Source organism: Liolophura sinensis, chromosome 1, assembly GCF_032854445.1.
Source record: "Liolophura sinensis isolate JHLJ2023 chromosome 1, CUHK_Ljap_v2, whole genome shotgun sequence".
NCBI lineage: Eukaryota > Metazoa > Mollusca > Polyplacophora > Chitonida > Chitonidae > Liolophura > Liolophura sinensis.
Window position 1 is genome coordinate 55,774,414 of NC_088295.1, and position 21,459 is coordinate 55,795,872.

The following is a 21,459-nucleotide window of genomic DNA, read 5'->3' on the forward strand; positions in this document are numbered from 1 at the left end:
CCTCCACCAACACCCAACCCCTACCTCAGCTCCCAGACAATAAGCAACTAGTCGCTAACTAGCCCCTGATCCCTATTAAGCTTCTGTACGCCATAGTGTTAACGTTTATAGTGCTGTAACTGAACCCCAAGAATTCGATTGCAGGTAATTATTGGTGTATACCTTGGCCATGCTGTGAGAAAGCAGGCGTAAGAATCTTGACGTATATTGACAGTCAAATTCTAGGCCTTCCAATGCCATTAGCTGAGATATAACGTCAAAGAGACGTCGCACACAGTCTCATCACTACCCGACACCTTGTGTCATCTCGCCAATCATTATAAAACTTAACCGACTGGGGGCGAAAATTGTCTTTATAACGGTAAGACATAACACGGGTGTGATTTCAACTTCAGCTTCACGCATGTGATAGTGCATTCCAGGGGAGATTACTGTGGTTGTACAGTCATCCAGTACACTTGTGATCACGGACATCGCTCTGTATGTTATCAATGAGGCCAACACATTTTACAGGTTGTTTCCTGTAATTGCAGTTATAATTACACCTGTAATTACACATGGTGAGAAACTTTGAATTGTATAGGCTTTGAGATACTTGCCCGCAGGTAAATTCGTTCGGGAAAACGATATGCCCACATCACATCATTTCAGGGGAAATCGCCCTTATTGGATAGTTCATATTTGGACGGGATGGGAATGTTACAGGAACGTTATCCATGGATGTATTCATGAGGCGATTTCCAAAACATTTTTTTTATGGATGTATTACAGTTTGCTTATTTGGTCCTTGTTTCAGTCATGGCACACTCTTTTTGTGTAACACGACTAGTTTTACAGGTCAAGAAAAATCTTTGACGAGTTACTGGCGAACTGTCCCATGCACGTGTTATACGTCATGTTGTTGGAAATTACGCGGTCTCCAGCAACACCACACCATTCCCCACAATGGACGCAGGGCAAACCTGATCCTCCCCTCTCCGAGAATGGGACTGAACCCACGTGCTGACGTCTCCATCAAATGCATTCCGTCCACCGCAATGCAAACAATGGTCGGAAAATGCGACAACCCACGTACCGTGTGTCTTGTAACGGTGTTGAAGAGCTAGTTTGGGCCACATCTTTTACACATACATCGTGGTCCCTGAAATCACCTTGTTTATTGATTTCATTGTTTTTACTTTACAATATGTTTATCATCTGTTTACATTTGTACAATGATTTTCTATTTGTATATTTGGAATATAGTAGTTAGACATATTCGTAGTTATATTTCAGTGCTCGGCAATCAAAATGTGTGATTTAGCAATAATTATGAGAATGAAGAACAGACAGGGTAATTGTGTGTAAGAACAGCAGTAACAGTGATGATGTTGGTCAGGCGATGTATGTATATAATAGATCCTTTCCTTCCGCTACAGCTGCGTGTTTTTGTAGTGCTTCCGCCCTTTATATACCGGACGCCGTCCAGGAAAAAGAACAAAACCCAACGGGCTTGAAACCTGTGCCTGTAACTGTACGGCAAATATAATCCAGGAACGACAAGGCCAGTCTCTATTCACTCAGCACTGGAATGAAACAAGGAAAAGTCCCATGATTATGTCCTATAGCGACAACCGACGTGGAGCATTTATACTGTAAGGACGTCCCCCGTCCCTGCTGCGATTGTGCAGTTGTCTACATTCATGTACATCCAATTCAGATAAAACCAGTAACCCGTATTTACGTGAACGATTCAGTAGTTAAAGCTGTGTCCCTCGTGACACCAAACTGTCATGTTTAAGCGATTCCACACTATGGGACTAATTAGGAGATTCCTATAAAGCCGGGGAAAAAAACAAAAAAAAAAAAAAAACAACAACAAAAAACAGTTCACACTCAATGCAACCCCTGATGACATACTCCCCCACTACATATAGTCGATAGGGGAGAGTTTATGTTCTAGATGATCACATCAACGGACCACTGAACATAGACAAATGAACTGAATATTATCTATCACAATATTACGAAACAAATTACATAATTACGAAATTCCTAAAAGAAAATAAACAAATAAAAACAAAAAAGACAAAAACATCATAAAAATCGCTATATATTTAATACAAGAATGTGGTGCAAGTTTACAAGTACATGTATATGTCTTCCGATATTTAAAATGATTAGTTTATATCAGAGACAAATGGCGCGAGATCATACAGTGTCCCGAAGCCCGTCAAGTTAAGCTCACATTTTGGCTAAACTTTTTTATGTGTGATTCATTCATTTTTTTTTTCATTTCATTATTATATATCATCCCATTGTTTGTACTGTGACTTTTACATGATATGTGAGCGTGCGTGTATGTTTAATTCATTTGTGCCAATGGGCTCCTAAGTTTTCTGATATACTTTATATAGTGTAAGTATGAATTCAGCTCGCTAGGATTATATATTTTCCAGTGTTCATTTCACTTTAAAATCTACCAAGGAATGCTATTGCTGTCCAGCCAATCAATGTTGATGCATCATGACCTGTTATTCAATTTATTTATTGATTTGATTGGTGTTTTACGCCGTACTCAAGAATACTTCACTTATACGACGAAGGCCAGCATTATGGTGGGAGGAAACTGGGTATGGACCGGGGGAACGCACGACCATCCGCAGAACCTGTCATTCAAAAGAGAAGCTAGCTGTAAGCTAGCCAATAAGGCAACGTTATGCTCGAGTAGCAATAGACTTATACGGTGGGTTTGTTTGAAAATAGGAACCTGTGCGACATCCAAGCCAAAAGCAGCAACTACATGTTCGAAGACTGTTTAAACAAAACGTGCGACTAAAGCGCATATCCAACATGCCACGTGATCTTAAATACCTGCTAAAATTTGTTTAATCGAATTCCTAAAATTCGTAAACTGAAAAACTGGGGTAATTACTGGTTAAGTTACACGAGCACATCTCTGTATATGTAGGGATACACGTCTACCTGGCGTTTTAGGGTTTATTTAACCTGTACATACCTTAATTATATTAATCCTAAATCTAGGGTGGTTAAGCCTACCCTGCGCGCTGGTATGCCCAACGGCGGACTAATATCAGCGGAGGGATAATGGCTTGGGAGTACAAAAGGAATTCGGTGACTGCGACTTTTGCACTTGTGTTACGGGTGTAGGCAAGGCAAATGCTCAGCAGGTTTCTTGTTGGTAATTCATGAGCCATGCCCTTCTCGGCATCTGTGATCGCGTACGAGACAAGTGAGCCCCTCTGAAGTCAACGCAGTAAGTAAATGGCCATAGTCAAGAAAAACCTTGTGTTAAACTCACTCCTCATAGAACTCATGCTTTACTTGACGAGCTCATGAGCAGTTTTATACAGATACAATTTTTTAAAAAAACAAAACCAAAATCTTTTACGGCAGATGAATTCTAATTTAACTGTTGTTTGGCTGCGATACTCACGAATTTTTCACATGTACCATGGCGTTTAGTTTTATGAATGAAGGGAAAGGATTCTAAACCACTGACCTTTGGTAAGATAATGACGGACTTTACCACGTGTGACGCCCCTGTAGGCACGCCATGGCAGTGGAAGACAAATGGCCTCCGGTGAACGTTAGACTGAACAGTCACACGAGAGTCGTCTTGAATCGTACCTGTAACCTCAGTTATAAAAGTAAACAGAAGGTCCGGTAGAAGCCCTCCATTCGCTGTCGTATGTATTTATCATTATCAGACATTTGACCAAATTTCACCGAATGTAAGTCTTCCTCATTTTATAACCTTGAATTAAAGAGCTTACTTTTCATATCATTGCAGTTTCCCTCTGCAGGAGCGCGAGGATGGGACGCGTATTTGCTCTGTTTCTCTGCTTGTGTGTGACTGCAGGTAAATTCATGAATAATGATAAGTTTTTGGATTTCTTTTTTTTTTTTATTTATGTATTTATCGATATTTTTGATTGGTGTTTTTCACTCTATTCAAGAATACTTCACTAATACAACGGCGGCCGTGATGGACGGAAACCGGGCACATTCCGGAGAAACCCACGACCACCCGTAGGTTGATGCCAGATCTTCCCACGCCATCATGCCATCGTGAATTGGTCTTGAACTCACTGTGACCGTATTGGTAAGAGGCTCCTGAGTCATTCTCCAGTGATAACCCGCTAACCGCTCTTCATGCCGTCTTTATTGTGTCTGTGTGAACAGCAACACAGAATTAACTCACATCTACGTATACAAACATGTTTCTCAAAATTAACGACAGATAAGACTTTTCAATATCAAGAATTGATATGTCTTTTTAACAAGGTTGAAAACTATACAATTTATTTCAAACGTTTACATTTGAATGTGTCTGAAAAATGCTTGTAATTTTCACGCATTGGTTTTTGAATAAAGTGTGTTTGTAATTCATCTATGCAGGTGAAAATGGTGTTCCGGATGTCGGTTTTGATTTGGTCAGCGACATCAGTGCTGCCAGTCTTAAAGATGACAGACGAAAACGACAGGTACATTTAGGGTAATACAAGAATAAATAACAAAATTTCAGTTTCAGTTTCAATCGATGACATTCTGTAAACTTTTCCTTCGATATTTTGAATTCATTAAAATGTGCGCTTACGAGATATACACACACCAATTGTGTAAGTTTTGTAGTTATGGTCAAAAATCAAACAAATGCTTTCATAACTTGGACATTAACTGGCTGAGGTGTTTCACTGAAACTGTACGAGTGACATTGTACATATGTTATGTTAATTCTTGACTTAAACTTCAAATAACGTACGTATCGTAAATTGGATATTTTAATCAAAAGTCTGTACCGGTATTTAAAAAAATAAATGGTAGTCTTTCCCCACTTAAAGCACGTCCGACCCATGCAATTTGCTGCCCTCTTTGATAAATATTTATGTGCAGCCTGATAACGTATTCAGTACTTACATATTACAAGAGAACAATGGTCCGTCCAGCTTGGACCTGAGTCGCCATTGCGCGGGGAAAAGGTACCTTATTGACAATGTTTCAAATCTCGCCTTTTCACGTTTTCAAGGCGGTTCCCGAGTGTAAAGATGGATACGAGAAGGTGGAGAACAGTACAATGTGCCTTGTAGACAGCGATGACGTCATATCAGTAGGCGTCACTGACGAAGACAAACGGATTATTTTAAGGGAGCACAACCGGTATCGAGCCATGGTTAAACCTCCTGCCAAAAACATGATGAAAATTGTGAGATCAATAGTTATGCATATATTTTTTGCATTAATGGTAATTTGTTACATTTATATGAGATCAGATTTCTACTGCACAGCTTTTTGTGTACTTAAAAAAATACTCTATACGGTTACTTTAATTGTCACCGTGACTAAGGAGCCCCTCACCAATGTGGTCGCTGTGAGTTCAAGTCAAGCTCATGCTGCCTTCCTCTCCGCGGATGGGCTCTACCCGGTTTCCTCCCACCATAATGCTGGCCACCGTAGTATAATTGAAATATTTTTGAATAAAACACTTATCAGGTAAATAAATAAATGAATAAATAAATAAACACGACTTCCGTTCATGGACTGAGGAAGCATGATAGTCCAGTGTCGTGTTGGAGAGCATCTTAGTTAGAGTTTTCACATTTATTCGCGATACAAATTATTATCGTTCAAATCCCTTGAAAGACAACCGTGTTTTGATTCATAAATCACTTATGTAATTAAAACCAACGTCTAATAATCAGATGGTTTGATTCACAAAACCCGGCAATGCAAGGTAGAGAGTACTTTGTTCATTTTGAATGTTTGGTCAACATCAGCTAGAACAGTATGACTTGGACTGAATGCCTTTCTGGCCTTTGATGGTGAATACATGTTACATGAAACGACTGTACCATTTTTTCTTGTCAAGGAGGGCAGTTTGGCTGGTCCTTTTCTCTCAGTGACAGACCCACATTCATGCTTTACTCTTACCTATATTTTAATAAGTTTGTCATAAATTTTGGTTGTGTTTATCAGTACTGGGACGACGAACTGGCGCGTGTGGCCACAAAATGGGCGAAACAGTGTAAGAGAGGACATGACTTGGTAGGCTATATGCCAAGTAAGTGGCGAAAAAGTCAAACATTTTAAAATAAAACTTAAAACTGAATTTTATTTATTTATTTGATTGGTGTTTTACGCCGTTCTCAAGAATATTTCACTTATACGACGGCGGCCAGCATTATGGTGGGTTGAAACCGGGCAGGGCCCGGGGGAAAACCACGACATCCACAGGTTCCTGGCAGACCAAAACTTAATAAATAACACCTACAAATTCGGATACAATAAACGAATTTCTTTACACAATTAACGAGAAAATGTATTTATTAACTGTATTTTGTTTTTAAAATTGCATTAACATTGGTAAAATGTAAATTAGCTCTGTTGATAGCTGTAAGCTATTATGCCTACTGTGAATGATAAACCACTGTACTTCATTCCACAGAGTATAACAGCCATGCCGGCCAAAATAGTGCCTATTGGTTCCAGAGCTGGCGTGAAGTCATACAGGCCTGGTACGATGAGGTTAGCTTCTATCGGTATGGGGAAAATCCAGATGATTACCTGGGTGAAGGCGGCTGGACAAAAACTGGGCATTATGCTCAGGTATGATACCCACAGGCGCAGGTATGACAGAGCCATGCAGGTGTGTGTGACCCGCGCATATTTATGATGACAACGCTCAGGTAGAACTGAAACGTAAAGAAATGACACCATTATGTATTGTTATAAGACCATTCCATACAGGTATGGCACCACAGCGTAAAGGTGGTATACCTCGCACAGGTACGACACCAACATATACAGGTGTGACACCACTACATACACTTTTATGACACTGCTACGTACAGGTATAACATCGATGCGCACAGGTATGACACCACTACAAACATGTATAACATCCATGCCTACAGGTATGACACCATGACGTAGGCGGACGACACCATTACGCACAGGTATGGCACCACCACATAAATGCTTGACACTACAGAACACAACTACTCAGCAGCATAATCCCTCTACACGTGTGTATGACACCACCACACACATGTTTGACACCACAACATACACACAGATCACAACTACTCAACAGTATATTCCTTTATACGTTAGTATGACACCACCACACACACGTTTTACACCACGACATACACGCAGAACACAACTACTCAACAGTATAATCCTCTACACGTGAGTATGACACCACCACACACGTTGGACACCACGACGTACGCGCAGAACACAACTACTCGATAGTATAATCCCACCACGACTTTTTGTGCCAAATTTTGAAGATTCCAGTATTGGATTTATAAAAAATACCGTTGCAAGAGCGGTTCTTAAATTTTCTGCTAAGGAAATATTTAAATATTGAGATTTCAGGGCTGATTTTGCTGAGAAAAGTCTTCTCACGATATTTTTTACACAGTTGGTGACGGACACAAACACATTGATTGGCTGTGGATTTTCCCTCTGTAATGGTGGATATGAGCGCTATTATTTTTGCAACTACCTCACAGGGTGCGTATTAACATTCATATATTGCCTCCACTATTGCATGATATACCAGATGAGTTCAAGTCCAGCTCATGCTGGCTTCCTCTCCTGCCATATGTGTGAAGGTCTCTCAGCAACCCGCGGATGGTCGTGGGTTTCCCCCGGGCTCTGCCCAGTTTCCTCCCACCATAATGCTGGCCGCCGTCGTATAAGTGAAATATTCTTGAGTACGGCGTAAAACACCAATCAAATAAATAAATAAATATATTACCTGTGATTAGTTCATTTACTGGTTTATCGGTTTTTCTCTCTTTGCGCATCTGAGTTTGCTCTGTATGTTGTTCGTTTCTATTTGTAAAAGGCAGCACACTTGCGCGAACACGTTTGTCAAGAATCGGTGGTATTCTAAGAGTCGCTTGGCCTTTGGAGAGTGAAGATCGCGTCTAAAGCAAAATCACGCTTTTTAGCGAAATTTGCAGTTAAACTCCTCTTCCCACGCCAGCTCGTTCATCTTGAAGATAATTTACGTTGACAAGATGCATTTCGCATTACATGAACTGTATACCACCCATCCTGAATTTCATTTGTCATACGCCAGTAAGACGATGGCCCCTTTTCATTGTTTTAATGTTATTATATGTTAAATGTGATGACAACACAGTAATTTGGGTAATTCTAGACCAGTGACGTCTAATAAATTGCAATTTAACAACGCTGCATTTTCTTTCCCTCATTCTGCTTAAGCCATGGTGCTGCAGGGGACAGGTAAGGTCATTCGATTCATGCAATTGCATGAACAGTCACAATAAAATATTACACTGCTATTACACTGTCCGCGCTGCCCTGGTTTTACTCTCTATGCTGTTCGTCTTTAAAAATATAAGTATATATATAAGAAGAAACGATCTTCTCAAAACCAATGTCATACCATTTATGACGATTTGACTCTATCTCGATTTTTCTAGCCTTCGGAATTTAACACAGCCGTACAGGAGCGGAGAAAAGTGCTTAGACTGTCCAAATAGCTGCAATGGAAACGGATTGTGTGGTATGTTGTGGCTTATTTTTTCTCAAGTCTATGAGGGGATGAAACCCGTGTAGTGTTACACCCATTACATGAAACAGATATGTTCAATTTAACATAATATTGTGTTTTTTGAGTGAGGCTTGAATACATTATGTAACCTCAACCTAATATTATGTTATCGACAACACAATACCTCGTTACACCAACAAAATATCCTGTTAGAATAACAGAACAAGTCTATCATAATATAATAGTTTGTCGCAATAACGCTATTGTGCCGTCACACAGGAAGCATATTGCTGTCAATTTAACATATTATTATTTTTTTTTTAGAGTGAACCGTTATTTACAGTGAGTTTTGTCAACACCAACACATCTGAAAACCGACAATTTGACTTCTCACTCACACACAATTAATGTAGGACTATTTGGAAAACTTATCGAAACTTATTCCTCTCGCTATTAATATCTAGTATATTAACATGTACATGATATAATTTGAATTTAAACTCAAATATTAACACGCCAAAAACTCTATATAATATGTAAGTGTGTACAGTTTTGTCTGCAGACCCGCGTGTTGTGTGTGGGTAAATGCAAAGATAAAACATGTCGAAATTGCACCTCTTACCCTTGCTCTTATTCGTTTCTTCTACAGATTGCCCTAATACATTTTGTTTCAACCAAGGAAGCCTAGACATAGACACGTGTAGCTGTACGTGTAAACCCCCATGGATCGGACCCAGGTGTCTACAGCGTGAGTATATATATACTCCTTCTGGTCATCCATAGCTGATTGTCGTAACAACGCGGTGTCCGCTTAGGCCTTGCATGCATAGCTTTGTTATACTAATCTACAGCGAGTAAAATATTTTTAAAACACATTGTTTAAAAGAAGACTTAATTCGTCGTGCTAGATTTTCGTACTTGCAAACTACGTAATGTTTGTCCTACGTTGAAACCATCAATGGCAACGTTAAATCTGGTTATAAATCTATGCGTCAAAACAGACATTCGTATACCAGCCGTGAACCAATAAGGACGTTACAGGACAATAGTCGCAAGGCCAATTCCCAAAACGACGAATAACACAAACCACCGAAAGAACTAAGAAAGAACATAAAGTATGAAATTAGGCGGGAATCGTGCAAAGAGAAGCAGTCAATAGTTTTCAATTGCGTTTGAAAGACACAAGACGCGACTGAGTGAAATCAGTATTCAAATCGTATAGAAAGAACAGCTATTGCATTGGACAACGTTGAACAATGAGTAAACCTTAATTACTTGGGACTGGACGGCCACTGAAAAGACTTATCCGACTCCACTTAGCAGAGTGATCAATGGCATGTATGAGGTGGCCAGTGTTAAATAGACAGAGCCCACGAGGCTGTTTCTCAAAGGGGTCGTAACGTTACGCCGTTCGCAAATGCCAAGGCGACGTATGCCGTCAGTATGCGACGTCATGATGATTAGACCGGCGTAACGTTACGACCCCTTTGAGACACCCCCACCCCCCCTCCCCTCGTCTCCGGGCCAATGCTGAGTATACCAGTGCTACGCGTGTGGTCGTCGTTTTGTTTTCCATATTTCTTTTCTTTTTTTATGTGTTTATTTCATCTTTCCCTTTGGCATTGACAGTAATCCCAGCGTAATTTCGATCATTTTCTGACGACTTCCTTGTCAAAGGCACCTAAATGTAACACCATGTCACAGTGGCCATGCCTTTCATGTCTTTCTCCGTTTGTTGTAGTTCCGTGTGACGGAAAAGTGTGCCTTAATGGTGGGTTCCTGGATACTAAGGCGTGTCAATGTTCATGCAACTACCCGTATACCGGCGACGTCTGTGAAACAGGTAAGCCGAGAAATGCCATGAAGTCTAGGTAGAGAATGCGCAAAACTGCCTCAGATTTAGGTCAAAAACTTGGATATAGAAATTTTACTCATACTATACATATAAGGACAAGTTTAACTTCCTAAAGTTTTGCGTGTATGATGCATAATGAGAAATCAAATTACAATAAGGTTTATGGTTTGATTTACGAATTCGCTTCCTCCATGCATTTCTGTTCGACAGTGTCTTGTGAGATGCGACTGGACCCGTCCTACTGCGGACGCCAGTGGAAACAAGAGCAGTGTGCCCATAGCGCTGTCCGTGGCAGATGCCCAGTCATGTGTGGCCTGTGCGAAGGTGGGCTTTAAAACGTAAACACTGTTGTTTAAATAAGAGATTTAGCGATTGTGTTAAAAATGTCACTGCCTCGTCCTTAGCATTATGTCGTGAAGTTTATCAAGTATACACCAAATTGCCAAGGTCACCTCAAATGTCTAGTTTCCTCTAAACCTTGCAATCGCGCGGGGGAGAATAATAACAAAAAAAAAACAAAAATAAAAAGAAGACAAAAACCAAAAAAAAAAAAATAATAAAAAAAAAAAAATAACTTAGGGCCCACAGAAAATAACAATCAAATACACATTTGAATATACACATTTAGTGGGTAACGTTGACTTGTATACATGGCAAAACAGGTTCTCAGCACAAAATATTTAGCACAAATTAATGCAATCAGAGATCGTAGACATCATATGTTGTTTTGTTCCGCAGTGTCACATACAGGAAATGTATTTCATGTGTGAACAACTATTTGCTGTCTTCTATTAACTGTGTGTTCTTTTTGGACAACTGTTTTGTCCCTGAAACCATTATGTCTGCTTTCCGTTCTAAATGTTCTGTTCGGGTAACCGTGCTGTGTGTTCTGTTGAAGTAACTATTTACTATTCATCATTCTGTTCGTTTAACTATTGGTTTTCTTCCCGTAATTATTTAAGCACCTGGATAATTGTTCTGGAATTTTGCCCACAGCCCCATGTGATAGGAAAACCTGTCTGAATGGTGGGACTTTAAACGTGGATACCTGTAAATGTGCGTGTTCGGCCTTTTACACCGGAGACCAGTGTGAAATGAGTAAGTCACAGTGTAACTATGAAAAGTGTATAATGAGTTAAGTAAAGACTTTAAATGCGATATGGTTTGCAGTCTGTTCTATGATAGCATCCACAGAGTAGCAACGCGTATCCTATTAATGCAGTACAACGCAGCATCTGATCGTTCAAAGATGCTGCAGTACACTTCTGGTAAAAACAATTAATCAGCTCAAATCCGTACGAATTTTTGCTAATACTTTAGAATAACCCCAAAATTACCCTCGGTTGGCGTTCAGCATGAAGGGGATAGTGCAGCGACTGGTTGACCCATATCAGTATTATGGCTCACCTTACTTGCCTTCGGTAAGGCGCCTCAATAAAGCAGCACTAGATAAAATAGCGGTGGAAATCCGTCATGCACTCTAAGGATTCCTTTGTCGTCATATGACTGGATAATTGTTAAGTACGACATTAAAATCCAAGCACTCACTCACTCACCCAAATATTACCTTGCACAAATTGTCAGCCTCTTCTGTGACCGTGTTACTGTTCAGATTAAATGGTCGTATTAGGTCCTACTAACTATTGTGGGTTGAATGGTATATAGAGGTACCTATATAGCGTGTAAGCATCCTCCCTGCACGGCTGAGATTGTTTAGGTACTGGCTCGCTGCTACCAATGATGTCACGTGTTCGACGACGACTTTAATCCAGGGCATTGTTTCAGATCTGTGGCGCAGGTCAGTGAGCGCCATGGGCTCTTAGATTTCCTCCACCCATAAACCTGAGCCCCGTCATGTGAAGGGAAAATTCTGGAGCGCAGCATTAAACATCAATCAGATAAGTAAATAAAAACCTTGTACACAGTAGATTGCCTATTTGGTTTTGCTCTCGAGGAGTTCACGCCACATAGGACAGTTCCGAGGTGTGGGAATGCCCTGACATCATATCATTGCTTTGCCTTGATCACTGCGCCTAGAGTTGTTATATTTTAAACTTTTTAATACCATTTAGTATTAGTTTCTGTGAGACTAGAGTGTTTGGAGAAACAACCTCCTATATTATTCTTGACGATTTCCTCAGCTCACTGTGATGACGTATCGGACCCTAAATTCTGCGGACCTCCGGCGTTCCCGCGCGAACTCTGCTCAAAGTATGACAACGCGGCTGAAATATGTCCAGTCCTGTGTGGAACGTGCAAGCGTATGTTTTCACTCTCTCTGTGTTGTTCCTTTAGTTTCTTGCAGAAAGCTTTATACATGGGCACAATCAGTGGATTACAGGGGCATACTATATACATGTCTAGAATTACACTTTTTAAGAATTGTTTTACGTAAAATCATGTCTAAGCGATAAGGTTTAGGGCTTAACAACGTATATTGTTTAATAAGTCGAATATTCCAAATAAATAAACAAATATAAATTGTGTACAGATTTGTAATAATTTCTCATATTTTTGTGCCTAGCTACGGTGTGCAGTGGCATGAAATGTCAGAATGGAGGAACTCTTGACACTGCGGCTTGCAAATGTAACTGTCCAACATTGTATACCGGAGTTACATGTGAAACGAGTACGTAATCTTTGCACCACGATAATGTATGGAATATGTAGCCAGTAATTCAGGTCCAAGTTGTGTAGTCAAGTGATCATTCCAGCCTTTGCGATGGCTTTTTACGGACAAACTAATAATGGTACTGTGCATGTATTACAAAAGAGGCCTGGACCCAGTCACCATTGTGTGGCATGAGAGATGTATGTAACATTTATAAGTACTAAATCTGTATACCCTTTAAGGTGCATAATCAAATATAAAGCTGCATGAGTGACCAAGTACATGTATAATACCCAAAACTTATATTTATTTATTTATTTGATTGGTGTTTTACACCGTGTTCAAGAATATTTCACTTATAGGACGGCAACCAGCAATTATGGGCTAGGAAACCGGACAGAGCTCGGGGGAAACCCACGACCATCCACAGGTTACTGCAGACCTTCCCACGTAGGGCGGAAGAGGAAACGAGCAAAAGTTGAACTCACCGCGAGAGTATTGGCGAGAGGCTCTTGGGTTATTGCGACATGCTGGTGTGCCAATGCAGACATGCCTTTTTGTATATATATGATAAGGGCTTCAGTCCATATATCCAGGTGATTACACACATATGTAATTAATTATTACAGCAGATTTAAACATATTTAACCAAGATCTTTTCTGTCCTTAGGGTCCTGTCCAAAACGTCTCGACCCCTTTCAGTGTGGAAGAATTTGGCCAGAATCCTTCTGTATATTCAGCAATGTCCCTTGGGAATGTCCAATTATGTGTGGACAATGTCCAGGTAAACATTATCTTGTGATACAGATTGTTGTTAAATAGTGTCCCTTGGACATGCAATTGTGGACATTGTGAATAAATAGTCTATTACTTAGGAGTAATGTTTCCACGTAGTCTGATAAGCATATGGTGCACATGTACTTGTAAATGTGGATGATGTGGGCTTCCGTCTGTAACATCGATTATTTACAGTGTATTTCCAGTTGTGAAGAGCGTGCATCTCGTGCCTATCTGATGCGAAATTTACACGTAAAGTACCCTCTATAAGTGTTGTGTCCATGCTTTGTATACTTATTACTTACTGATCCAAATCTAACTAATTTCTATATTATTTATGAAACAATGATATATGAATGCATGATTGAAATCGCTTATTTATAGAGCTTTGTGGCGGGAAGAAATGTCGGAATAATGGCGACCTGAACCTGGACACATGTACGTGCCATTGTAAGAAGCTGTATGTGGGAGACACGTGTGAAACATGTAAGCTACAAATTTAAACTGTAGTGTCGAGTGAAAGAAGCTATATAATACATGTTAAATTCGGTCATATATTCGCGCAGCATATGCAATACTAAACAACATGACATCTTGCGTTAAATACACAAATCTTTTTCTGATGACGTGAATTGTTTTCCCATGTTCACTATGTTTTCATGTGATAATTCCATTTTGCATGCACAGAAATGTAATACCTAAATGATCCCATTAATTTGACTTGTGTAGATATATCTGTTATTCGGTCTGTTGTTAATTAAATGCAAACACTTTCTTGAGTCAAATGAGTGAGCAAGTACCTATATTGGCACATTGTAGCATTTCACTTCACCACAGTTTTTAAGAGCATAGATGAAAGAAATAACATATCCCTGAACTTTTATGGCTTTTTATAGTAACCTGTATAACGGATATCGTCTTACAAAATGTGGGGCTGAGGTCAATTTTGAACGGTTACAACTCTTATCTTCTCCAGAATATGGGGTGAACAAAACCGAGTTAGCAGTTGAAACTGAAATTAGATGGTATTCTGTTTCGTATTCAGTTTCATACATACGTGTTACATAAAAAGAACAATTTTATCATTTTTAAATAACTGTGCTCAATGTTATGAGGTTTTGAATATTTATGTTTAAAGAAATATGCTTAGTGCTGGCCTAATACATAACCTTTCATAACTCATGTAACATCTATAGCATACAGTATCAGTAAAGGTATAGTTTGGACTATATAAGAGGCTAAGCATACTACCCTCATGGAATACAGCTGAAACCTCACGCTAAAATTCTCACTAGAATCTTGGTAGCACTGTTAACACCACACTAATCCCATTGCGCACAATAATTGTAGCTTACCAATAACTGACGATGGTATGCTTTTGTCGTTTGATGTGTGTGATGTTTTGGATCAACTGGATGAACTTTAGTACCTTGTTAGACCACTTTAGCTGTTTATCACTCTGAAGTACACAGTATTTAACGGATAAAACATGTGTACTAATCCGTCTGACAGTAAAACTTTCGGTTATATTTTACAGTGAACTGTCCTGATGAAGACCCGAATGTATGCGGTACAAGCTGGCCAAAGTTCTTCTGCAAGATGTACCGGAATGTGCCGAATGATTGTCCGTACATGTGTGGGACCTGCAAATAACTGAAGCATAAGGTGATCTGGTGCACTAAAACTTGTTAGTCTAGCGATTTTGAATAGTTGTAGTCTCTCGTCGCTGAAGCCCTGAGTTCGAATCCAGGAGCCGGTGTTTTGATTTATGCTCCTGGTACAGCAGAGGCTGTACACCAGTATTGCTAGGAGTATGTCAAGATCATGAGTAGAGGAAACCAGGCAGAGCACCAGAAAACTTCTGCGCTTCCACAGATGTCGCACTACACCCACACTCCTTCAGATAACTGGACATAGCCAGGCAGAAACCATTGTATTTCCGTGGATACCTGACTAGGCCTGACTACACCTATCCAGATATCCCGACAGAGCCCTGGGAAACCAAAACACCTCTGCAGATATATGGCCACCCCCACAACTCCACAGTTAACCGGAGAGAACCCTGGGAGACCAGTGCAGCTCAGCAGATACCTGGCTACACCTACACCTACACAGATAACCGGACATAGCCCGGGAAATCATTGCACCTCCGCAAACACCAGACAAACCTCACACTGATCAACTTACGGTAACATAAATTTGAATTCACGATTGATCTTAAAGACTAAAAGCTAATTATGAGCGATTGTTCTTACTACCATAATATTTAAGCTGTTACCTTAGGTATTTTTGAAATATCAACCTTGTACACAATGTACAAATATGAACATTTAGAGAAAATAAATTAAAACTACCTAACCGTACCATGGGTAGTCTTGTCTATGATATCTCTGACCATGTCGTTATTTGTCCGATTATAATTGCGAAATCTATTTGTTACAAATAATTAATGTACAGATATTTATATAATTGAAGAAATGTGTGCACGCAACACAAACGGTACACAACCATCTACGAAATTTTATCATGGAATAAACACGGTTGCATACAGAGGTATATTTGGGAATCATTGCAAGATAAGTAATACTGTAAACGTCTTTGGGTATACTAGTAAGTTTTTAAAAACACTCACTAAGAGGCTCTTAATCTCCACATCACCCATAACCCGAATTTTGGGGAAACTGTTCTTCGATTTTTTCCAATTCAACGCCTTGGATTCCAGTCAACCGTGTAAATTGTTTACGACTTAGAGCTATTATGAAGGGCAAAGAATACACTAAAAAAAAGTAGCGGTCAGATGAAATACATTTAGCAATGTCTAGGAAAATATTGGGATTTATTCTTTTTTTAATCTTTCTAGGTAAGTAAAATTCCAAAACATCAGATTTTGATGTTGATGGAACTCAAAGGCTATCATTACAACCACATCCTTATATTTTACTTGAAGGTCCATTTAGTGAATTCATTAATAGCTGTGTACGTATATGCATTTTGAATGCAGAAGACTAGAAGTCTTTGAATATGAAGTAGCTAAAGCCTGGTGTGATGCCACAGGTCGCAATATAGTCAAACACATTTTATTCATTACAAAAAATGAAACTTTTTCCAAGGCAGGTGTTTAATAGTATTTCATCTAACACGTACTTCATTTTAGTGTGTGTTTTTTGCCACATTAATGCACCACTGTCGATATTCCATCAGTGGGGAATTATTGGATGAGTTTTGCTAAATAATTCTTGTCGATTCACACGTCTTAATGTGTCTATTAACCAGTGATATTCTATGCTGTAATGTTCGTAAAACACCAGGTGGTAAAACAGGGATTAATTTGTAGTTAACATCCTCAGACGAAAATAAAGCATAGAGTTCATGGCCAATATTGCCATTGTGGTGAAGTCTACCTATTGCAGCAGCAGTGCGGAGTCTGAAAATACACACTGACTTGAGCAAACGCTCGTGGTATGCTGCGAAAGTATCTAGACCCCTGTATCCGTGAATAAGGCCAGATTCGTTGTCCAGAAATACCAAATTGGCGGACGTTTTTGAGGCGAGAAGGTTGTGAACTGGCTTGGAGAAGATCCGAGGGCTCCATCTGCTGTTGTGCATCATGTTGATAACTCTGTCCAAATGCCCTGTTAAAAAATCAAAAATTATCAAATCCGTCCACTGCAAAATCTGGCATATATCGTGAAGTGACTTATTGTTTACAGAAAACATTCCTTGAAATAATTTCTCGCTGGACCCAAGAAGTTCTCGTGGAATGTGAGTTTCCGTTAGATTTTCTATCCATCGCGTCAGCACAAACGGTGTTTGGGTCGACCATTGGGCAGAAGCGACGAAGTCTCGAACACGTGACCAGTGACGAGCGTTTGTATCTATTTTTGTCACCATAGGACGGGGTACATTATTTAACCCAAGGAGTCTGCTGAGATAGTACGAAAATATCTCTCCCTGTATTTGGTCAATATTTGGCCGATATCTAGCACAAGCCTTCGTTCCGTCTTTAAATATGACAAGACGATTCTGCCCCGACCCGCAGCCAGTTTTCTCCATTTTATAGACGTCCTGTAGTTTCCACCGGCTCCACCAACCCGAGCTTTCATAATTAAGGAAAGCAACTTTGCACATGTCCTCTAAGTATTCAGAAAAATAGATTCCTTTTATAGGATTACGTGGCAAATCGTTTTCTGTTTTCCTGTGCTGTAATCCTGAAGGAATTCGAGTTTCTCTGTGAATTATGTTCTTATAATCCACAAAGATAAGTTTGGATAGCTCGTTTTTGAGATGCGGAGAATATTGTGTCATAGAAGCAGCTTTTTTGTTCAGCAAGTGAACCTTCACAAAATCTGTCCTTAAAATCCGGCTGTTGTTGTGGTTGAGTGTGTGACAGCCTCTGAACAATTCCTTTCTATTTGCGGTTCGCCAAGGCGTGCTCATATCCCCGCTTTCGTTCAACAGATTTGTGTGGATTTGGCCGCTGGTGTCGATCCTGAACTGTTTGTTTTGCTCTTTCTGAATCTTTGTTGAACTCGCAAGAGGATGTTTGACGAGGTTTACAGGTCGACCTCGGGATTTCGGGGGAATCATAAGCTCAGCAAACTTAGAATCCTCGATAACGGGACAGCCTCCGCATGTTATGAGCAGCTGATTCTTTTCCGGATAATCCGTGTAGGCTGAAGCGTTCAGATGGCTATAAATGTCCCTGTAGCACTCAAACGTTACTCGACAGTCCACCTTAGCCTTCTCATGACGAAGTTTTATCGTATAACTTTTGCAATGATATAAACTTTTCAGATCTTCGGTGACTTGGAAGTTAACCCTATTGTGTTGCGTAACGTGTAATGGGTACTTCTCAATCAATACAGTATCAAACTTGCCGCATGAGCAATTGTGAGTGTTCATTGACCATTTTCCGTTAATATAACATACTGTTGGGATATACCCAGTGAAAATCCATGTACTTGGTAATAACAAACCGTGATACAATACATCGTTTCCACATCTCTCGCATCCTAGTAGCACAGCACTATAATCCACTTGTGCTACTTTGTGAAGATTCCTGTTGTCAGATGGCTTTACCGAGAAGAATATTTCATACGTACGCACAGAAGTGGGACTTCCCTGATTCCCGTATGCTGAAGTATAAATAATCCACGTTACAACAAACACAGTTAAACACTGACAAATGGCCATTTTTTGTTCTTGTCGGAGTAGGTAATATTCTTGACAGAGCAGGTGAATCTTCATTTTCAAGACCTCTTCAAGATTTTCTTCATTCCACAGAACAAATTCATAGGAAGGCCATCATCACTTCGACCATTTGCATATTTTTGTTACTGACCCCACTGATGTCACATGACTTTTTGCGTGAGATTCCAGTTAAATTCGTCATCATGTCTCGTCTATAGGTAATGGTCCATTGCCTGGGGTGCTACTTTCAACGGAAATTTCAACGTTCTTATAGAGTCTTGCATATTTTCTTCACCCCATCGAAATCGGGATTATCTTCGAGCTATGTTTGTAGCTTATGCGGGTACTACGGTGTCCCACATACACATTGGTTGGCTCTCCGTGAGAAGTCTATGCCCAGTCAATCCACTGACAGCTTTACTACTGAGAGATATTCCGTCACGTAATCCCAGTTACGTCAGAGGCTTCCAGTTAAACACAAAATGTCAATATTGAAGCCTCGTCGATCACGTACAGAGAGCAACGTTGCTAAAACAGAAGATAAGCAATGCTTTAATGGCGCAGAGCTGTCAATATCTCCCATTAATATCTCCTTTAATAAAGAATCGGTATTACCATGTAAAAATAACGTCTTCACAGATCTCTCAATTTAAATATATACAAGCATCAACTGCCATTCACTGATGCGTGACCATTTTCTGTTTGACAGATGTTAGCCGCATATTACCCGGCTTATACTATATGTTCTCATCCAAAGCGGAATAAATCCCGATAGAAAGTATTTTAACTTCTTAAATGATGTGCAAAAAGTATTTTAACTTCTTTCACGATGCGCAAAAAAGTATTTTAACTTCTTTCACGATGTGCAAAAAGTATTTTAACTTCTTTCAAGATGCGCGAAAACTATTTTAACTTCTTTCACGATGTGAAAAAGAATTTTAACTTCTTTCACGACGTGCAAAAAGTATTTTAACTTTTTTTCTCGATGTGCAAAAAATATTTCAACTACTTTCACGACGTGCAAAGCACTGTCAGCAAGTATTTTGTTTATTTTGTGCTATATTCATTTCGGTTCATTTGATGTTTTAGGAGAACTAAGTGATATTCATAAATAAAATATCATAATCCCCCTGAATTTTAAATTTTTCTTCTTTTTTTGTAAGAATGATGAAAGTATTTGTTACAGAACTCTGTTTAATGTTTTCATTTTTAACAACATACCCATACTGACGACATTTAAAAATGTTGAACTATAAGATGTGGTTCAAAAATATTTCTTGGCAATAATTTTAAAATAATCTAGACGTGATATTTCCATGCCTATCAACAACTATTTTATTCAGTTAACATTTTGGTGCGATGGTTTATTGGGACCAATCGTTTTTTCCCTGTTTGACTTTTGCTTTCATTGGACATTTGTGAATATGACTTATACGAGATGACCGACTTAAAGTTAGATTGTGCTTACCTGGACAAGATCTGTATACCCTGTACGCACGGTACAACACCGAAAGTTTATAGTTGTACTATTATTACGATAATCCATTTGAACATCACGTCAGAAACGTGTATTATACTGTACAGTTGGGAAGTGTCTGACTCGATAGATCCCGGGACAAGGTTGACTCTTGCCATTACGTCTCACAAGTAAAATCCTACAGCACAATGTTTACACGAGCTTTAAGAAACCACTATACCAGCACGTGCACCTAACGCCATTACATATCGCAGAAATTATTACAATCCGACGGATAGTTTAAGTGTCTTAGCTATTTGACATACTCACAGAGAACGATTGGATGTTCTTGCGAGGAGGAGATGGCATTTGGCGTCTCTGGACACTGTATAGTGGTAAAATTCTCTAGCTAGCATTGAGGATATCCTGGCGTCTCTGGACACAGTCTATAGTGGTATAAGTCTCCAGCTAGCACTGAAGATGCTCTGGTATCTCTAGACACTGGATATAGTGGTATATGTCTCCAGCTACCATTGAGGATATTCGGGCGTCTGTGGGCACTTTATATAGTGATATGTCTCCAGCTAGCACTGAGGATATTTGGGCGACTCTGGACACTTTGTTTGGGGATATAAGTCTCCAGCTAGCATTGGGGATATTCTGGCGTCTCTAGACACTCTGTATAGTGGTATGAGCCTCCAGCTAGCACTGAGGATATTTGGGCGACTCTGGACACTCTGTATAGTGGTATGAGCCTCCAGCTAGCACTGAGGATATTTGGGCGACTCTGGACACTCTGTATAGTGGTATGAGCCTCCAGCTAGCACTGAGGATATTTGGGCGACTCTGGACACTTTGTTTGGGGATATAAGTCTCCAGCTAGCATTGGGGATATTCTGTCGTCTCTAGACACTCTGAATGGTGATATGAGCCTCCAGCTAGCACTGAGGATATTCTGGCGTCTCTGGACACTCTGTATAGTGGTATGAGCCTCCAGCTAGCACTGAGGGTATTTGGGCGACTCTGGACACTCTGTA

General features: G+C 39.8%; 2 protein-coding genes across 2 annotated transcripts; one reads left to right on the forward strand and one right to left on the reverse strand.

Moving 5' to 3' along the window:
- Positions 1 to 3,816: 3,816 nt before the first annotated feature.
- Positions 3,817 to 10,723, forward strand: LOC135462197 (cysteine-rich venom protein Mr30-like). Its single transcript, XM_064739600.1, has 11 exons — positions 3,817 to 3,862; positions 4,402 to 4,487; positions 5,030 to 5,206; positions 5,977 to 6,061; positions 6,446 to 6,606; positions 6,734 to 6,747; positions 7,384 to 7,521; positions 8,463 to 8,545; positions 9,183 to 9,281; positions 10,275 to 10,376; positions 10,599 to 10,723. The coding sequence occupies exons 1-11, from the start codon at positions 3,817 to 3,819 to the stop codon at positions 10,721 to 10,723; spliced, it is 1,116 nt and encodes a 371-aa protein (XP_064595670.1).
- A 5,552-nt stretch (positions 10,724 to 16,275) lies between these two features.
- Positions 16,276 to 19,449, reverse strand: LOC135461476 (uncharacterized). Its single transcript, XM_064738596.1, has one exon. The coding sequence runs from the start codon at positions 19,021 to 19,023 to the stop codon at positions 17,002 to 17,004; it is 2,022 nt and encodes a 673-aa protein (XP_064594666.1). The 5' UTR covers positions 19,024 to 19,449; the 3' UTR covers positions 16,276 to 17,001.
- Positions 19,450 to 21,459: the final 2,010 nt, after the last annotated feature.